Here is a 17,578-nt window from a genome sequence, read left to right on the forward strand (position 1 = left end):
CAATGCCAACCACAGTTGAACATAAGCATACTCCATGCCCCAGTCATTCCACTACTAGGTCCATACACCCCCCAACCCCTCACCCCCAAAAGAGTTATAAGAATGAACACCAAGAGACATGTACAAAAATGTTTGTGGAGCTTTATTCACAACAGCCACAAACTGGCAACACTGGAAACAAAATGGAGACATATAAGTGATAATTCATTTAACTCGGCACATGTATACATTGGTGTTTTGTGTACTTAGCTGAATGTATTTTATGCTTTTCTATCCTTTATGAAAACATACTCCCTAGCACAGTATGCAAGGCCCTTTATGCTTGGCCCCGCCCACTTCCACAGCCTAATCTCTGGCTTACAGCCCCTGCCGCGGACGTACTCATCCAGCTGGACCATGGCCTCTCACCCTCCATGCCTTTGCACACGCTGTTCCACTGCCAGGATACTCTTTCACACGTCTCACTTTATACTCCATATCTGCATGGAAATCTCCACCTTGCACTTTAGAACCCAAGTCAAAGATTACTTCCTCCCAAAAGCCTTCTTTGAATTCTCAGTTCACAAACCTTTCCCCACCAAGGCTTACCTTCTGTTTTAACTTCTCATAACACCCTATGCTCTAGGTCAGGTTTTATCAACTCAGCACTGTCGACACTTTGAGCCGGATAATTCTTGTTGTGAGGAACTGCTGTGTGTGTTCTGGGATGTTCTTAGCATTCCTGGCCTAGATGTAGCCCTAGACCCACTAGATGCCAGGAGCATCTTCCCCTCAGTTGTGACAAATGTCACCTGCGCAAGCAGAACCACCCCTCCCCCACCATGGGGGAGAGCCACCACTCTCTAGGGCAGCGGTTCTCAACCTGTGGGTCTCGACCCCTTTGCGGGTCGAACGACCCTTTCACAGGGGTCGCCTAAGACCATCGGAAAACACATATATAATTACATATTGTTTTTGTGATTAATCACTATGCTTTAATTATGTTCAATTTGTAACAATGAAATTGGGGATCACCACAACATGAGGAACTGTATTAAAGGGTCGCGGCATTAGGAAGGTTGAGAACCACTGCTCTAGGGCTTTGGAGGATCAATAAATAACATTATCTCTCCACTCCTGAGTTCAGAAACAATTGAGATATTGATCAAAAGTCAGAAGATGAACATCAAAACATTAGTGATAATGCCGGTTAGAGAATGCGATGTTAGATCTGTGGCCACAGGAACCTGCTCCTGTATCGCTGCAGAGAGGAGCAGTGCTGAGCAGCCACAGGCCCCTGCACAGGACAGGACGGGCCCCTGGCCACCTGGCAGGGAGCAGACTGGAATGCAAACATCCTGAGAGCCTGCTGGCTCCCCGGGGGCAGAGAGCAAGCACGGGGCGCTGGACTGCTAAGTCCGTTCCTCCTCCCAGACTCCCACCCCATGAGACTCTCCCCCTGGCCTGAAAAAGACTGAGGGTGAGGAGGAGAGCGGCCCGGGTATTGCTCAGCAGCCCTTCCAGGGAGAAATGGCTGTGCCCCTAACCCTCTTCCTCCGCCCTGGAGATGAATGCGTGGTTGCCACCTGGTCTCTCGACTGTGTCCAGCATAGACCGTGGAGGGTATGGGCCAGCTCCGACCCGTCTCTGCATCCTCAGTGGGTAGCCCGGAGCCTGGCTCATGCTAGGAGCTCAGGGCACGTCCTTTTGTTCTAGTCCCCGCCACTGCGGCTACTGTAGTGTGTGCCTGGGAGCCTTAGAGCCGCAGAGTACCTCGGAGCAAACCACACTCTCAGCACTGCATCCTGAAGCTGCTGCTGTCTCCCTGCACCCTGCTCCTGCTCCTCACTCAGGAGGGAGCCTGACACCTGGGAGGAGCTCCAAAGTGTTTCATCAACTGGGACTTGTGGCTCTTTGGGGCGCTTCCTCTGATCTTCCGGCCTCGGCTTTGCAGGACCGCCATGGCCACAAGAGGGCGACATCCTCTTTCCGATGCCTTACAGCCTCCATCCTGAAAACCAGCCCCTGTCCCAGGACCTGGACAGAGGTAGGAAGGTGGCAGGACTCTCCTTCCGCTGTCTTTTAAAGGAGGGAGGGGATTCTGGACCAGGTGACTGGCCTCCCTGGCCACAGCTGGATGTTTGACTGACACAGACTCTAAACCGAGCCTCTCTGTGGCTTCTTCCCTCTTCCCAACATTCCCTTGAGATTGGTTCTCTCCTGTTGAGCCCAGGAGCATCCCAGCCCTACCCTCCCACCCCCAATTCAGGGGAAGTAACCCCTCCCTGAAGTGCTGCCTCGGAGCTCTCCCAGCTCCCCTCTGGGCAGGAGGCCCCCCATATTGACCCTCATGCTTCCCACCACCACCCCCTCTTCAAGGGAGTCGCCGCTGCCCTCTGTGGGCCTGCGTCCTGGGTCACCTGTGTCCAGGCCCTGGATTCTTCCCCAAAGCATCATGGAGACTGTGCCAAACCTTGTCAGCCTTTGATGCCTGTTCTAGAATGTCCTATCACTGGATCTTTGGACCAGCCAGGCTCAAAGAGGTCAAGTGACCTGGGAACGCCCCTTCCCTTCTCTGAGCTCAGCCGCCTTGCTCTCTAAGGGCCTGGTGAGATGAGGTGGTCCCAGAGCTCAAGAGCCCTGACTCTCCTCTCTGAGTCCTGTGCCTGCAACCTCTCATCTTCTCTCCTCTGGTCTCACAGGACTTCTCTTTCTTAGGACCTACCCTCAGCAGGCTCATGCCTCCACCCCATCCACACCTTTCTAAATAAGCACAGTCTTAAAAGCAGAGAGATGGGGGGGGGGGGGATCAAACCCTTTTGCCAGTCTTATGAGCTGAATTGTCACCTTCTCTGAGCCTTGGTTTGCTTATCTGTGAAATGAGGATGATAATGACCAGGTCATTGAGTTTATTGTAAATAAAATCCTATGCATCTGACACAGGCCTGGCACATCATAGTCAGTCAATAAATGTTCCTTCCCTCCTGATAACCCACACAAGCAGCGGACTAGACATTCTACATAATCACTAATATTCACATAACTTTGTCAGGAAGTCATTACTATCCCATTTTACAGACAAGGAAACTGAGGCATCAAGAGGTCAGATAACTGGCCTGGGGTCATGAAGACCAGATTGGAAGGCCTTGAAGGCTACTCCTCCCCCATCATGTGCTCATGCTTTCTGTGCAGGTGAAAGGAGAATGTTTTCCCGTCTTTGTTTTCCAGCTGGTTTACCAGTGCTTTGGTCCTGCCCCTTCAGAGTCACCCACCATTGCTGCTCTTCAGGGAAAAGAGGCCTATTCACTTGTTTATTTTTGTTTCCAATCAGATGCTCTTTCGTAAAGACCAGGGAGCAGTTTGGTAACATCAGAGGAATGAGAGTCCTCAAGAGAAACATGGATGTCCATTCTCACTCACTTCCTGGGGGACGCTGACTTACAAGAAGAGGGCAGTAAACTAACCAGGCCCGGGGAGGACAGATGCCGGCATGCCTGGTTCTCAGACCCAGATCCCCGGGACGGGAAGCAGCTGCTTCCCATCTCAGTGGGAGCGGGAATGTCCGAGCATGTGCTCAAATGGAAGGGTGAGCAGAACAGAACTTCCAGGGGGCTGGGCCTTTCCAAAGGGCAGTTGGGACTGTAGGAGAGACACTTGCCTGCCCTGCCAACTGGGCAGAGAGGGTGGACAGCAGGCCCGCTGCAGGGGGTGGGCAGGTTGGCCTTGCCGACCAGGGAGTAAGAACATGGAATAGGTCATATGGGGCTGCGAAAAGGCACCCAGAGACATCATCTGTCCGAGGGGCCTGTGCTAAAGAAGGGGACACGGAGGGGTTGAGAGGGGGGTTTTCTTAGCCAGCCGCCACTGTGCCCAAGTATCCTGGCTGCTTGTCCAGTGACCCTTCCACTGAGCCACACCTTGGGCCCAGGGCCTCCTTGGCTCCTGCCACCACTGGCTACCTGCAGGTCAGTGAGGCTCTGGACCAGCTCCAATCCATAGGAGGGGTGATTGATGATGGGAACAGAGGCCTCCAGGTCCCCTGGAGCTCATAATAAACAGTCTGCCTCTAAGTGCCAGTTACTCTCTGATTCCAGCTCACTATTTTTTTTTTCGATTTATTTAGAGACATCTTATTTATTTATTTATTTATTTATTTTTATTATTAGTTAAGGTATTACAAATGTGTCCTCATCCCCCCCATTAACCCCCAACCTCCCCCACACACACAAACTCATGCTCCCATCCCCCTGTTGTCCATGTCCATTGGTTTGGCTTATATACATGTATACAAGTCCTTCGGTTGATCTCTTCCCCTTACCCCCGCCCTCCCCTACTTTCCTTCTGGGGATTGATAGCCTGATTGCTGTTTCTCAGTCTTTGGGTCTGTCCCTTTTCATCAGTCTATGTTGTTCTCTATAATCCACAAATGAGTGAGATCATGTGGTATTTATCTTTCTCTGACTGACTTATTTCACTTAGCATAATGCTCTCCAGTTCCATCCATGCTGTTGCAAAAGGCAAGAGTTCCTTTTTTTTTTTTTTTCCAGCTCACTATTAACCGTGTCTCTCAGCCAGCTGCCACTATGACCTCTTCCAGGAGGCACAGGAGTGACTGCAGTACCCCTGATGGCCGCTGGAGGGAGCCATAGGCCCGTGCCTGCACTGGGAAGCCATCCTCCTGCCCTAAGGCTGGAGTGGAAAACCACAGATCACAGAATCCCTCTGTCTGGATTTCCAAAATCCTCCCAGAGCTCTCCCGCCACCCACCACCCCACGCCTAGGCCTCTCCTGTTCTCCAAGGTCCCTGGGAAGGGAGGTTCCCGGGTCTCCATCCATCCTCCACGAAGGACCACTGTCATCAACAGCCTGTCAACAGGTGACTCTGGTGGGTGGGGACTGAGAAGCTGCCGGGGAGACAGAAAAAGAGCAGTGATGGGAAGTGAGGGCACAACAAATGGGAAAGGAAGGGGGAAAGAGCAGCTGGTTAGGGAAGGTGGAGGCGCTACACAGGTGAGAGGGGAACTGCCTCCTTGGCTTCCCCCTGCAGGTCCCAAACACCCACCTGTCTGATGAGGGACAGACACCCTCTCCAGGTGCCCACTCCCTGCCTGCCTGTGTACCCGCCAGCCAATCCCAGATTTGGGTTATCAGAGGCTGGGCATGAGCTCTGGAGCAGGAAGTGGAGGGAGGAAGTGGGTGAGAGGCGGTAATGTAACACCCGGCACACAAAGGCTCAGGCTGCGTCTCACCTGGATTTCACCTCCTTATCTCAGTGGGGTAGAGTTCCCTGGCTTTAGTCCTCTGAAGGAGTGTCATTCAGAGGCGGCTTATCCCTCGCAGCTGACACCTGCCGATACCCCGCAGGGACGATCAGGGTTCCGTGTCACACAGCTCCATCTGAGAGGCCACCCCAAGGGGGCTTCCGGTTTCCAGGACAAATCTATTTTCCTGGTCTCTGCCTTCCCCATCCCTGTTTCACATGGGAAAACCTAGGCCAATGTGACCCCCTGACAACAGAGGGCAGAACTCAGGGAAAGAAGTTGGGGTGGGCAGCAGTCAGGGTTTTAAAGAGCTGTCCACACATGCTGTGCCTGCACTTCCTGCTCACGCATCAAGTCGCCAACTCTACAAACATTTCAGCCAGACACTGTGCTGAGCCACTTCCTCACCCCCCACTCCCACCTCACTATCATTCTTTCCCCAAAGGAAAACACCAGGATGACTTCCTCTTGGTCAAATCCCATGAGTTTCTCCCAGAGCTCATTCGACTGGATTCTAAGGGGGTGGCTGGACTGTTGACCAGCCTTTTCCTCCTTCTGGAAGATGTCGCTCAGTTGCCTGCTAAGACAGCAATCCTTCCAGATTCTCCTTCCTTTCTGAGAACTCTGTCTCCTTCCAGCACCCTCTTCCTCTCCTTCTCTCCTCCCCTCCTCCCCACACATGGATGTGCCCCTGGTCCCTTGACCCTCCTCACTCCACGAAGCCTTCAGGCCACGATGAATCTGAATCCACAAAAACACAATTTTTCTGACTCCACTTACGTTCTGCATCACATAAGCCTCTCCACTGAAGTAGTGAGAAACCTGAAGTTGTGCCCAATACTTGGAGCTTCAGTGGTGCCAAGGCATTGAGGCAGGCCCATCTGGACCTCAAGTCTTCTGTCCCCAGAGATCACCCCTGACATGTCCATCATCTGGTCTGCGTGGCCCTGTGATCAGGCTATTCTCTCTGCAGTTTCTGGGCCACACGTGGAACACAGGGACCTCTGCCTTGCCCCCTCCCTGTCCTCTGTGCTGAGACACAGGCCCACCCTCTCCTGTGTCTCATCACCTCTATGGAGATAATGTTGAGAAGCCCATGCAGCCAGCCACCTTGGACACAGACCCTTTCTCTCCTCCTTTCTCCAGTCCAGGGAGGACCTTGGATGGTCCTGACTTGAATCGGCTACTTGCCCCTGGACCAGCCTGCCATATAATGGGGAGGAAGTGGTCAGGTACCTTAACACACAGACACAGCCACTGGGGACCATGCCTGTAGGTCAGGTCCTTCCCATGAAAAATGGCAACCACTGGGCTGTGCAACTATTATAGCTCCTGAACCTCATCCCCAGCTCTGACCCTTCGCTTCTAATAGCCAGGTGAACATTTCCATCCAGAAGTCCCACATCTGCTTCCCTCAACATGTCCAACTCCGACGTGTTGCTCAACCCAAGGTTTCTCAGCTCAGCGTGTTGCCCATGTGCAAACAGTCCTCCCCAACTCTTCTCCTCCCATCACCCCTGTGCCTAATCGATGACTGAGCTTTTCCAGACCTACTGCTGAGCATCCTCTGGGTGTAACCCCAGAAAGCAGCACATGCAGGCCTCACCTCCTGCTTCTGGAGCCACAGAGGGGTTCTCCGTCCTGCTGGCGTTGGAGTGTGAATCAGAAAGTTACTCACCATGCCCACTCTCCTCTGCTTCTTCTAGCAACAAGTCCCCAGAAGTATGGTGGAACTCATGGCTGAAGAGCACAGAAGTAACGTTTTCCGGCAGCCAGTTGAGGCCATGTGATGGTTTTGGCCATTGCAATCTGGGCAGATATAATGCATACCACAATGCAAACCACGTACTGTGTCCTGAAAGAGAAGAGCTTGCCTTCCCTTCCTCTTTCTGGCTTTCCGTGGACTGGAATGCAGTCATGATGGCAGGAGCTAGTGCAACCATAATGAACCACATATTGGTGATGGTAGAGCATCAAAACTAAGGCGCCCAGGGTTCCTGAACAACTCTATGGGAAGAGCTGTAATACAAGCTGAAGCCTTTACTCGACAGAGAAGGAAACTTCTATCACATTTAAATGTTTGATAATTTGGGATCTCTGTTATGGAAGATGAACAAGTATCCTAAACAATAGAGAGCTAAAGCGATCTTGAGCCCATTTCTGTAGCATTTTCCAGCTTTGAGATCTTGGGGAAATTAATCTTTCTAAGCTTTCGTTTCCTTAGTTAGTTGTATATCTATTTCTCAGGGTCATTTTAGAAATAGATAAATGAGATCACAATAAAACACTTAATACAACAGCTAACATATACTTGGAGTTCAATGGGTACTGAAACAGACAGCCCAGACACCTTTGCCAAATGCCAGCATGATCCCATGGCCCCTCGATTAAGAACCTTCAAAAACTTCCCCTTCCCTCACAACAAACACCAACCCTCTCGCATGACCCAGGAAGCCCTCTCTCCCATCCACCCTCTCTGCCCCAACCTCCCCCACCCTCGCGTCCTTTGGCTACACTGACCTTGTTACCTCGCTCCTTCCACAAACATTGATGGGGCGGCCTCCCACATACCAGACACTGTGCTGGGCTCTAGATGCAGACCTGGGTCCTTGCTGTCAGGGACTATCGTCTAGTGAGGGAGGGGAAAACGATCAAATAAACAAGACATGTAGCTAACACTTACTGTTTGCCAGGTGCTGCCCCAAGCCATTTCTACAGGTACAGACTCTCGCTTCCTACAAGAACCCAAGTTAGGTGCCACGGTTACCATCCACATTTACAAGATGTAGAAACAGAAGCAGAGCCGTCAAGCAACGTGCCCAAGGTCACACAGCTAGTAAGATGGAGCCAAAACCTCAACCCAGGCGACCTGACACCTCAGCCTGTGCACTTAACCACTACTCCACCTGGCCTTCAAACGAAGGTCAAGTTACAACTGTCACACCTGCCACCCAGGGGAGGCACATAGGGTCAGACACACCCTGCTCCTCCTGCCCCTGGACCTTGACACATGCTGTTTCCTCAGCCTGAAACGCCTCTTCTCCCTCCTCTGCCTAATTCACTTCTGTCCACCCTTTGAACCCTGGCGTTTGGGAAGTGTCACTTCCTAAGGGACACCTTCCTCCTCCCCCACAAAGCCCCCTAGATCCATTAACAAATTCTTGCTGCATGGCTTTTCCCCTGGGCACTTATCCCATCATAGTTCTGTACTTGATGATTATATGTCTTCCCCACTCTCCTTTCCTCACTGCCATTAGACCTGGGTGCTGTGAGGGACACGAACACCCCACTATTGCTCAGTGCACATAGTGGGTGCTCAATATAGTATATCTGGTGAATTAACTGACTGACTGGTTGACTTACCTCAAGGTAGCCCTGAGGTCTCCACCAGCTCGAAAGCTCTATGGCTGTGAGGCTTTCTCCGTGTCTGCCGGGTGGTCTCCTGCCTTCCTCAAGGACCTCTGCCCCATGTGGCCCCTGCTCCTAATGTCCCCAACCAGCCCAAGTCCCCAGAAGGAGGGGCCGTGGTGCTGCCAGGTCAATGCAGGATATGGGCCTGGGGGAGGGCAGGGGGCTGGCGACCTCACAGACGCCCCCTAGTTTCCCAGGACCTGATCCAGGAATGAGAGATTTCCCAAGTCTGGCCCGGGAGTCAGGGAGTGGAGCAGAGGCTCGGAGGAGGGCCCAGACCCCGGACATCCTGTCTCGATGGCCAGAGATGATCTCTAAACCCCATAAAAGCTGGAGCCGTGGAGGCGGCAGTACCATCATCCCCACGCGCTGTGGTCTGGACTCAGGAGCCAGCGAGATCAATATCATTCGGGAGGCTTTCAGCTCCAAGTTCTTTCTGCTGCCAAGTCTCCCCAGAGGCCCAGAGGCCCAAGGAAATGGTGCGGAGGAGGCAGGAGGCAAAGGAAAGGAAAGGAAGTGTGTATTCCTTGAGGGCCTGCAGCCCAGCAGTAGACCCAGGGCCATGCTGCGTGTTCTCCATCCTCACACCAGCCCTCCGGGGGAGGCGTTATCCCATTTTACAGATGAGAACACTGGGGCCCAGAGAGAGAGAAAGCTTTCCCGAGGTTCCAGCCGAGTCAGAACCAAACCCAGCCCTGCCTGGTTCTGAGACCAATGCTCTCCCAGGCAGGACCCAGCCACACCTGCACTCTGGGCTTGGCTGGGAACAGGGGGCTCTCTGAGGCTGTGCCTGCGGCCACACCCAGGATGGAGGCTAGGGAGGGTATTCCGCAGGCCTTCTCCCGGACACCTGCAGGGACGGGGAGCTCACCCTTCTCAAAGCATCCCTTTCTGTTACCAGCAGCTCCTCTTGCTCTGACCTCCCTGCAGCCCTCACCTGATTGGCAGGTCTGGGGGGAGGGCAGGGCAGAGGCTCTGCCTTTCTAATAAGCTCCCTGGTGATGCCACACAGACAAATGGAAAGGTCCCTTGGGTCTCCCTTGCAATATGGGGTGTCAGGACCGCTCCCCTCCCTAACCTCAAGCCCTCTGCTGCGGCCCCAGACATCTCCCCTCCTCAGAGCCCCACCCTGCCTCACTGCTTAGTCCCCTCAAAGCCAGGCTAGATCAGCCGAGCTCCCAGGCCATAGCCTGTCTGTCTCATCTCTCTCTCAGGCCCTGCACCAGGCCCAGCCACAGGATCCTCATCACTCCACAGCTGGGGAGCATCAGAGGGTGACCTCCCCATCGCACACCAGGAGCCGTCCACTCCCCGGAAGGCAGCCCCACTGCCCTGCGCCCTGATCACCCTGTCTGGGTTTAGTCTCCTGCCCGCCCCTCACGCATCATCAGTCTTTCCTTCCCTTCCGAAGCGAACCCTGAAAGCCCAGGAGGAGGCGAGGGCTAGCCAGCTTGCCTGGGGTCACAGCCTGGCTCTGCCGCTCACTCACCAGCTTTGTGGTACTGAGCAATCTCTGAGCCTCTTTGAACCCCCTTTCTCTCTCTGTAAAATGAGGACAAGGACAGCCCTTATCTCTCCGGGTTTGTGTGCATGAGAAAACACACATGCTCAGCGAGGTCTGCCAATGCAAGCTGTCGCCAGTCGTGACAAGCACCAGCTGTGCCCATTAGAAGCAGTGTGACCTCTCACAGCCTCGGTTTCCTTATCTGTCACTTGGGTCTAATGCCACCTGCCTCACGGGTGCATTGGGAAGATGAGACCTGACAATGGCTAGCACATAGTAGGTCTGAAATACACAGTCCTCCTCCACCACAGGCAGCGCCCAGGCTTCTTTGTCTTTGTATCCCTCACAGGAGTTCTCTGAGGACAGTCTGAGGGCCCAGGGGGCCCAGGGATGCTTTTAGGGGTTGTGTGAGGTCAAAACTATTTCCTTAGTAATACTAAGCTCTCGTCTTTTTCACTCCGAGAGGCACGTGTGTGGTATCACAACAAAGGGAGCCCAGGAGCCAGTAGAAGAACCCACTGCCTTCTGAGAAGCCAGGCGTGAGAGAGCTTTGGAAAACGAAAAACAGTGTTACTCTTTACCCCAATCTTTTTTGTTTTAGATAACATCACTTTTCATAAAATTTCTATTTATGTTCAGATGTAGTCAGTTGAATATTGCTATGGAAGCGAATTGGTAGACATTTTTTAAATGTTCTCAGTTTTCATTTAGAGCATGGTAAGTATGAAAAGGTAGGACCCATATGGACAAAAGCTCTTTGGGGTCCTCAATGACTTTTTAGTGTAAAACTGAGACCAAGCAGTGGGAGAAGCTGCCCTGTGCTCACTGTGCTGGCCCACAGGGGTCTCAGCACCCATGTGCTCGAATCAGCCCTGAGCCACCTCCCAGCTGCACTGTCAGCTCGATGGGAGCTGGAGCTGCCACGTGAGCATGTGCGATCTCCCAGGGCACCCTGCCCTGCGCTGGGCATGCCTCGGTAGGTACCACCCCTAACTTGCTGAATGGCAAAAAATTCACCCAGGACCACCGGGATGGAACTTGCCTACGAACTGAGCCGAGTCAGAGCCGAGGGATGGAGACACATTCCTGGTGCCACTGTTTGAGCCCCTGGGTCCAGCCATGCTTGCTTCTTGGTCACAGGGGCCAGTACATTCCTTTTTTATTTTCGTAAGCCAATTTGAGTTGAGTTTCTCTTCCAGCAGAAAGGGTCCAGATGAAAACTCACAGTCATCAGAAGCAAGGCCTGGAGGTGGGGAGCACTGGGAGGACCAGGGGAGTGGTCCGGGGGAGGCAGCCCTGGAGCCACAGCCAGAGCGTGGGGGAAGCCGTGTTTTGCCCACCAGAGACCTGGCAGACCCCTTTCCAAACAACACAGCTAGACAACAGCCCAGGTTTTCTTTCACTTTATCATTTATAAAGCCATACAATGGATCGCAAGGAAACAAAGCCGCCGACAGGAGCAGGCAGCCTCGGTGTACAACACATTCATGTCCAGGGTAAGTAGCATATCAGGGTTTATACAAGGCAGCCGAGGCTATAGGCACAATGATACAAAATAGAAAGTATATTTCCATCTATATAAATACACAGTCAGGGCACGGGAGGAGGGCGGGTTATTCTGGTTTTCCTGCAGAGGGAAGGCCTGGAAGGCAGGGGAGGTGGGGTAGGGGGTGGGGGTGAGGAACTCCTTACATTTGTTTTGAATGACACATCAGAGGGAGGGGAGAAACAGGGAGACGCATGCAGACACTGATGTGCTCCGCACACACACACACAAACCCAACACGGACACAGGAGAGTCTCAACTGCTTAACACTGATTAGAAACCCAATTTGGGACATCCCTCTACAACCGCCTCACCGCTGGGAAGAGCCAGGCGTGGGAAATAAGCACAGGTCCTCCAACATTTGGGTCATCTGAGGGCCGCAGAGCCCACCCCATCACCAACACTGAGATTCCACCCGTCAGGGCCCTACAGGCCTCGCCTCCTGATTCCTTCCGCCCGATGATACTGAACTTGACATCCTCCTATTGCCCACCTCCTCCAACCCAACCCTGAAGATCCCTAGAGAGATGCGCAAACTATGCACACACATACACCCGCACTTGCACGCACGCGCACACACATCCTGTGTTACCACTGCCAGGGGACTCTGGTCTCGAGATTCCGGGGCCTGGCCCTGAGTGAAGAGTGGCTCCAGGGCCCGGCCTCTGACCTCTCCAAGGACCCCGAGTGTGGGGAGACGCAGGGGCAGAGGCTGCCCTTGGACTTGGGCATTGGCCCCCTTGATCTCCCCAGCTTCTGAAGCTGGGAACAAAGGGAGGAGACCCCGGGGCAGGGTGGCAGTGCACTTCAGAGCATAGGTGTTGTCCCACCTGTGAGGAGTCTGCCCATCTCTGCTCATGCCCATCTGAGGGAGAACGCCCCACTCATCTCCCTCCTGGGAGCCCCTTCATGGAAGGGCCACACTCATTCAGCCAGCTTCCTCCTCTTCTGGTGGCACAGCCACCAAGCCCATCACCCTGTCCTGCCAGCTTCTGACACACCCAGGGACTCCCAGTGCAGGAGTGATCCTGGCCGTCCACGAGCTCGGAGCGGCTGCAGGAAAGGCTGCCATGAGGACCAGGTCAAGGCCTTTCCCAAACCCAGGATAAACACTGGCTAGACAAGGGAGCCAGAACACATGACCTCAGGGGAGGGGATGCCAGTCACCTTGGAGGCTGATCAAACAGCTCACTTCCTCTCTATTTCCCCTCTGAGGTCTGCTCTCCATTGTTCCCATTCCCGGTCCTCCCCTCTCCTTCCACCTGGGAAGAGCCACGTGGAGGCACTGGGCCTGCCTCCCTGCCTCCCTCAGAGGCCTGGCTGGACAACAGCCAGAAGCAGGGGGGGCCTGGGGCCCGGCTGAGCCCGCCTGGGGCTGTGTGGCTGAGTCACACGCTGACCATGCCTCTCCCGGACCCGCCCCACCCCACGCCCCAGCCTACTTTCAAGACCAGACAGCACTCTCCTGGCTGACAAACGGGTTCAACACTAAACAACAGCAAATATGTCGAGGGAGGGGGAGGAGAGAAAAGGATAAACATTTACACGATAATAACAATAATTATTAAAAGTGCTTTCTTTTAAAGGACATCTTTGGCAAGAATATACTGCAGTGCTGCGGGGTGTGTGTGTGTGTGTGTGTGTGTGTGTGTGTGTGTGCACTTGTGCGCATGGGTGCACGGGCCCAACCTGTGAGATGGGAGGACTACAGTGTCTTCCCAGCCAGTGTCTGACCCAAAGGGGGGACCTCGTGGAGTCTGAGGTGCCTTCCCCATTCCTCTGGAAAAGCCAAACTCTAGGAAACCAGCTCCCTCCAGAGTGACCCAGAGAGGGAGAAAATCAGCTCCCCAGCACCCCTAGGTCCTGCTTGTGGGGTCACCCTCAGCTCAGGCCCGGGAGGTGGGCTGCGGTGGGCGGTGGGCAAGCATGTGAGAAGGCTGACCCTGGGCCCGGATCTGCCTGATGGTCTAACCCTCCGCTGGCCTCAAGGTGGAGAGGACGTCCAGACCAGGAGGAGAGTCCCGGGCTGTCCAGTGGGAGGTTAGATATTGACAAAGGAAGGGGTGGAATCTCTCCTCTGGAAGAGAGAGGGGGAGGTGGGGAAGGGGGAGAAGGAACCCCAGGATCTGGCTTGAATGCCTCAGAAGGAAGAGCACTTTGGAAGAACCTTAGTCACCAAGCACAAGGTTTCAATCTTTGGGAAGCGGGGGACTGCTCCCCGTCTTCATTAGACACTCTCCTTTCTAACTCCCTGAAACAGTATGTCCACACAGATACAGCTTCTTGGAGGAGAAAAAATACAAAAGACGCACACACTCCCCATGCCCACCACACTCACCCATGTCCCCCGCTGGCTCACACACCCGCTCCAGCCCTGGTGAGGGGGCTCCTCTCGGGGCCTGATGGCCAAGGCCTAGGCTTGCCAGAAAAGAGGGGGCCAAAGGAGATGGAACACGTGCACCCCTCCCTGCTGAGCCCCCGACGAAGTCTAGGGAAGGCCAAGGCCAGGGCAAGGAGACCCCTGATTGCTCCAAGGATAAAGGCCCCTACATTTCAGGCTTCTCTTATATATAGAAAGAGGGATGGGAATTGGTTTTTGCCCAGGGAGGCAATAAAGCAATATGGGAAAACAATAAATACCTCTTGTCAATTTACCTATTCTTTTTTTAACCTTTTCTTATATTTTATTAGCTTACAGATTCTGTCAGTATGTCTCACATATATATTATATATATTTATATATCAGTACAATGCCTCTCTCCAAGGGACCCCCAGAGGCTTAAGAAGCCCCTCGAGAATGGAGTCCTGGTGACTTTTCCATTCCAGCTGAGAGTACTTGGGTGGAGGTCAGGGGGTTCCCAATTGCCCAGGCAGATTCTAGGCCCTCTGCTCCCGGCAGCTTGTTTCTGCTGGGGAAACCAAGGCAGAAGTGGGAACAGCAAGGCTTTGGTATTGTACATAGGCCATGTGGTATATAGGCAGCAGCCCAGAGCACTGCTGAGTCACCTGGACAGCCCAGCAGAAGTCAGGCCCCAAACCCCGGCAGAGGGGAGGACAGGACCCCAGGCATCCCCTGGGCCTTGCTGAGCAGGGCTCTTGCAAGCAGGTTCCCCAGGATGAGCCCAACAGGGGGACCTGCAGGACAGAACAGAGCTGGGCAGATCAGAAGGCTCAATCCCCAGCACCCAAGAAGACATCATGCAGATAAGCCGGTCTGAGATAAGGCTGGTGTGGTCTTGGCAGCCAAGAATGGGCTGAGGGCTGAGAGCTGGGGGGAGTGGCCTGCCCACCTTGCCACACAACTCTGGGAAGATGCCTGGAGGTCAAAGCCACTGTGGCTGATGGGTCTCTTCCCCGAGGCTATGGAAATGCACGTCTCCATCTCCTCCAACCAATGGTCCCACCACTCCTGCCGGGGTCTTTGCCAAGGAGAAGGCGCCGGCGGCACGCTGGGCCACTAGAGCGCAGGTGCGGGGGGGACCAAGTCAGACCCTGTTACCCATATTTCTGGGTGCTCCTGGGGAAGAAGGCTGGCATCCCCTCCCTGATGCTGGGTCGCCCCAACTCTGACCTCTGGACAGTATGCACATGTGTGCAAATGTGGAACATGGACAAGTACACCTGTTTACAATTCTAGCCGAGAGTCGAATATAAATCTGAGTGTGAGGATGTGGGAGCAGATATATACACAACCCCACATACATTCCCACACAAACTGTACATCAGAGGCAGAGCAGAGAGGCCTTAGGTATCTCGGGTCTGAGATACTTTCAAAGCAAAAGTTCTTCCACGTGATGTCCCATGCTGGCTCCTTTTGGTTTGACAATGTACCCTAGTGGGGGCCAGAAAAAGATTCTCTTGACTTGACTTCTCCTTGCAAAGCAGTTGGGCTATGGAGACACTTTCCCATTTCCCCCCAAAATATGAGTCCCCAAGGAGGCCAGCTTTGCCTCCTGTGAGGGTGAGAGGGAGTTAGGTGGACCTGCTTTGTTTTGGAGACTTTGGGGGTTGCGCAGTAGCCATCTACCCAAGGGAATCCGAGTTATCCTCCTCCATCCTTTTCTTTCTTTCTCTCCCTCTCTCCCCCGCCCCTCCGCAATTCACTTCCCTCTCCCCATGTCACACTTTCTTCTCTCTTTCTCCAAAATTGGCCCAAAGTCCTCCTTCTGGATTCAGAGATGGTCAGGATTCATGGGTCCCCTCCCCACATGCCCCATCCCCACTGCCCTGGCCCGGGGCATGGGGAGAGTTCATCTCTTCTGGCCGGCACTCAGCATGACCTTGGAGACGAAGTTGACAATGGCGGAGGCAGGCTGGTTGGGATCAAGCTCAGCGAAGAGGTGGCAGGCGTTGTCCGTGGTGCTGCCCTGCTTCCGGGCCACAAAGCCGAAGAGCCTGCAGGGGCAGGAGAGGGGTGACAAGTGTGTGGGGAGGGCAGGAGGGGCCAGGCCTTGGAGAGGTGCCCAAGTGAGAAAGCTTATCTTCAGGCTGACCTCTCCCCGCATCTGTCCACATCTCCTGAGCACAGGGATTGGGGTGGGGGAGACCAAAAGAGAACCCTCTCTCTCTTCCACTGACAAGACAGTCAAGTGACAAGAAATGACAGTGGCACTGGTTTCAGGGGAGGCACAGAAATTCCCCTTTTGCGGTGGGGTGGAGGAGGAGGAGGGAGGAGGAGCTGCAGGCAAGTGACAAGACTCGACAGAGAGGTGGAAACGAGACCAAAAATAAAATGGGGACATTCCTAGCTGAGCTTCTCTCAGTCCATCTCAGCCCCGCCCCTACCCAACTGTTCTTACACACCACACAAATGCAAATGAATAAAATGCCGCCTGCCCCTCAAAGGGCTGGGTCTCCTCAGACACCTGGGGACAGTCAGGGAGACAAAAGGAAAAGGGTCACGACCCTCCCCCCACCACCACACACACATTTCTCTTGGGCTCAGGAGAATGGGAGGAGGGGGAGAGAGACCCCACACCTGTTCCCCCAACCCCCACTCCCTGCACCAAGACTGGAGTGAGCTGGCATTCTCTCTGCAAAACAGAGTTAAAAATATGAGAGCAGAGAACAGAATGTGAGCTCAGGTCCCCTCCTAGCCAGCGTGTTGCTAATTAGAGTGAGATGGGGCAATCAGGACAGCTGGGGATTCCGATGGAAACCCCTCTCCCTGGGACTGGACCACAACAGCCAAAATTAGAAAAGTTAGGTCGGGCTTGCAGCCGTGCACATGCATGTGTGTACACACCCTGGGCTTCCTACAGCTGTTTCAGGGCCTGGGAATCACTGAGCCAGAGGTCTGGGGCAATGGTCTAAGTAGTGGAAAAGCCTGGGGCCACGACCAACCCCTGAATCCCCTTTCCAGGCTTGCTGGGCTCCTTGGTGCAGTGGAGGGCACTCAGGGCACCAGGGGGAGAGGCTCTGAGCTGTGGGCATGAAGGCACACCAACTCTGGCGGCCAGGTTCTGCCATGGTGGAGAGTCTGCCAACCTCATAGCCTAAACACCACCTGCCTCCCTCCCTTGATGTTTACGTCAGCTCCACAGCTCCCAGGGCCAGCTCAACAATAGCCAATTCCTTTCTCTGCTTAGGGAAGTGGGTCCAGACAAGAAACCTCAACCCCAAGGGCATGGAGGAGCACTTAGGACCTGAGAGTAAGACCTTCCTTACTTCAGGGCCTCAGGCATCCGTGTGCCTCACCCTAGTCCAGTGGTCGGCAAACTGCGGCTCACGAGCCACATGCGGCTTTTTGGCCCCTTGAGTGTGGCTCTTCCACAAAATACCAACTTCTACACATGGGCCACAAAGTTTCAATCACACTGTACATGTGCGCCTGCATGTGGTATTTTGTGGAAGAGCCACATTCAAGGGGCCAAAGAG

General features: G+C 54.0%; 1 protein-coding gene across 20 annotated transcripts in view; it reads right to left on the reverse strand.

The window, feature by feature from the left end:
- Window positions 1–11,542: 11,542 nt before the first annotated feature.
- TNS1 (tensin 1) overlaps window positions 11,543–17,578 on the reverse strand; it is a 222,503-nt gene continuing 216,467 nt past the window's right edge. For all 20 annotated transcript variants that reach the window (XM_036319688.1, XM_036319699.1, XM_036319697.1 and 17 more), the window contains one exon: window positions 11,543–16,096. In XM_036319688.1, coding sequence (XP_036175581.1) covers window positions 15,952–16,096 — 145 coding nt within the window. In that variant the 3' untranslated portion in view covers window positions 11,543–15,951. The remainder of the gene's footprint in view (window positions 16,097–17,578) is intronic.

The sequence above is a fragment of the Myotis myotis genome, unplaced genomic scaffold (genome assembly GCF_014108235.1).
Source record: "Myotis myotis isolate mMyoMyo1 unplaced genomic scaffold, mMyoMyo1.p scaffold_m19_p_8, whole genome shotgun sequence".
Classification (NCBI taxonomy): domain Eukaryota; kingdom Metazoa; phylum Chordata; class Mammalia; order Chiroptera; family Vespertilionidae; genus Myotis; species Myotis myotis.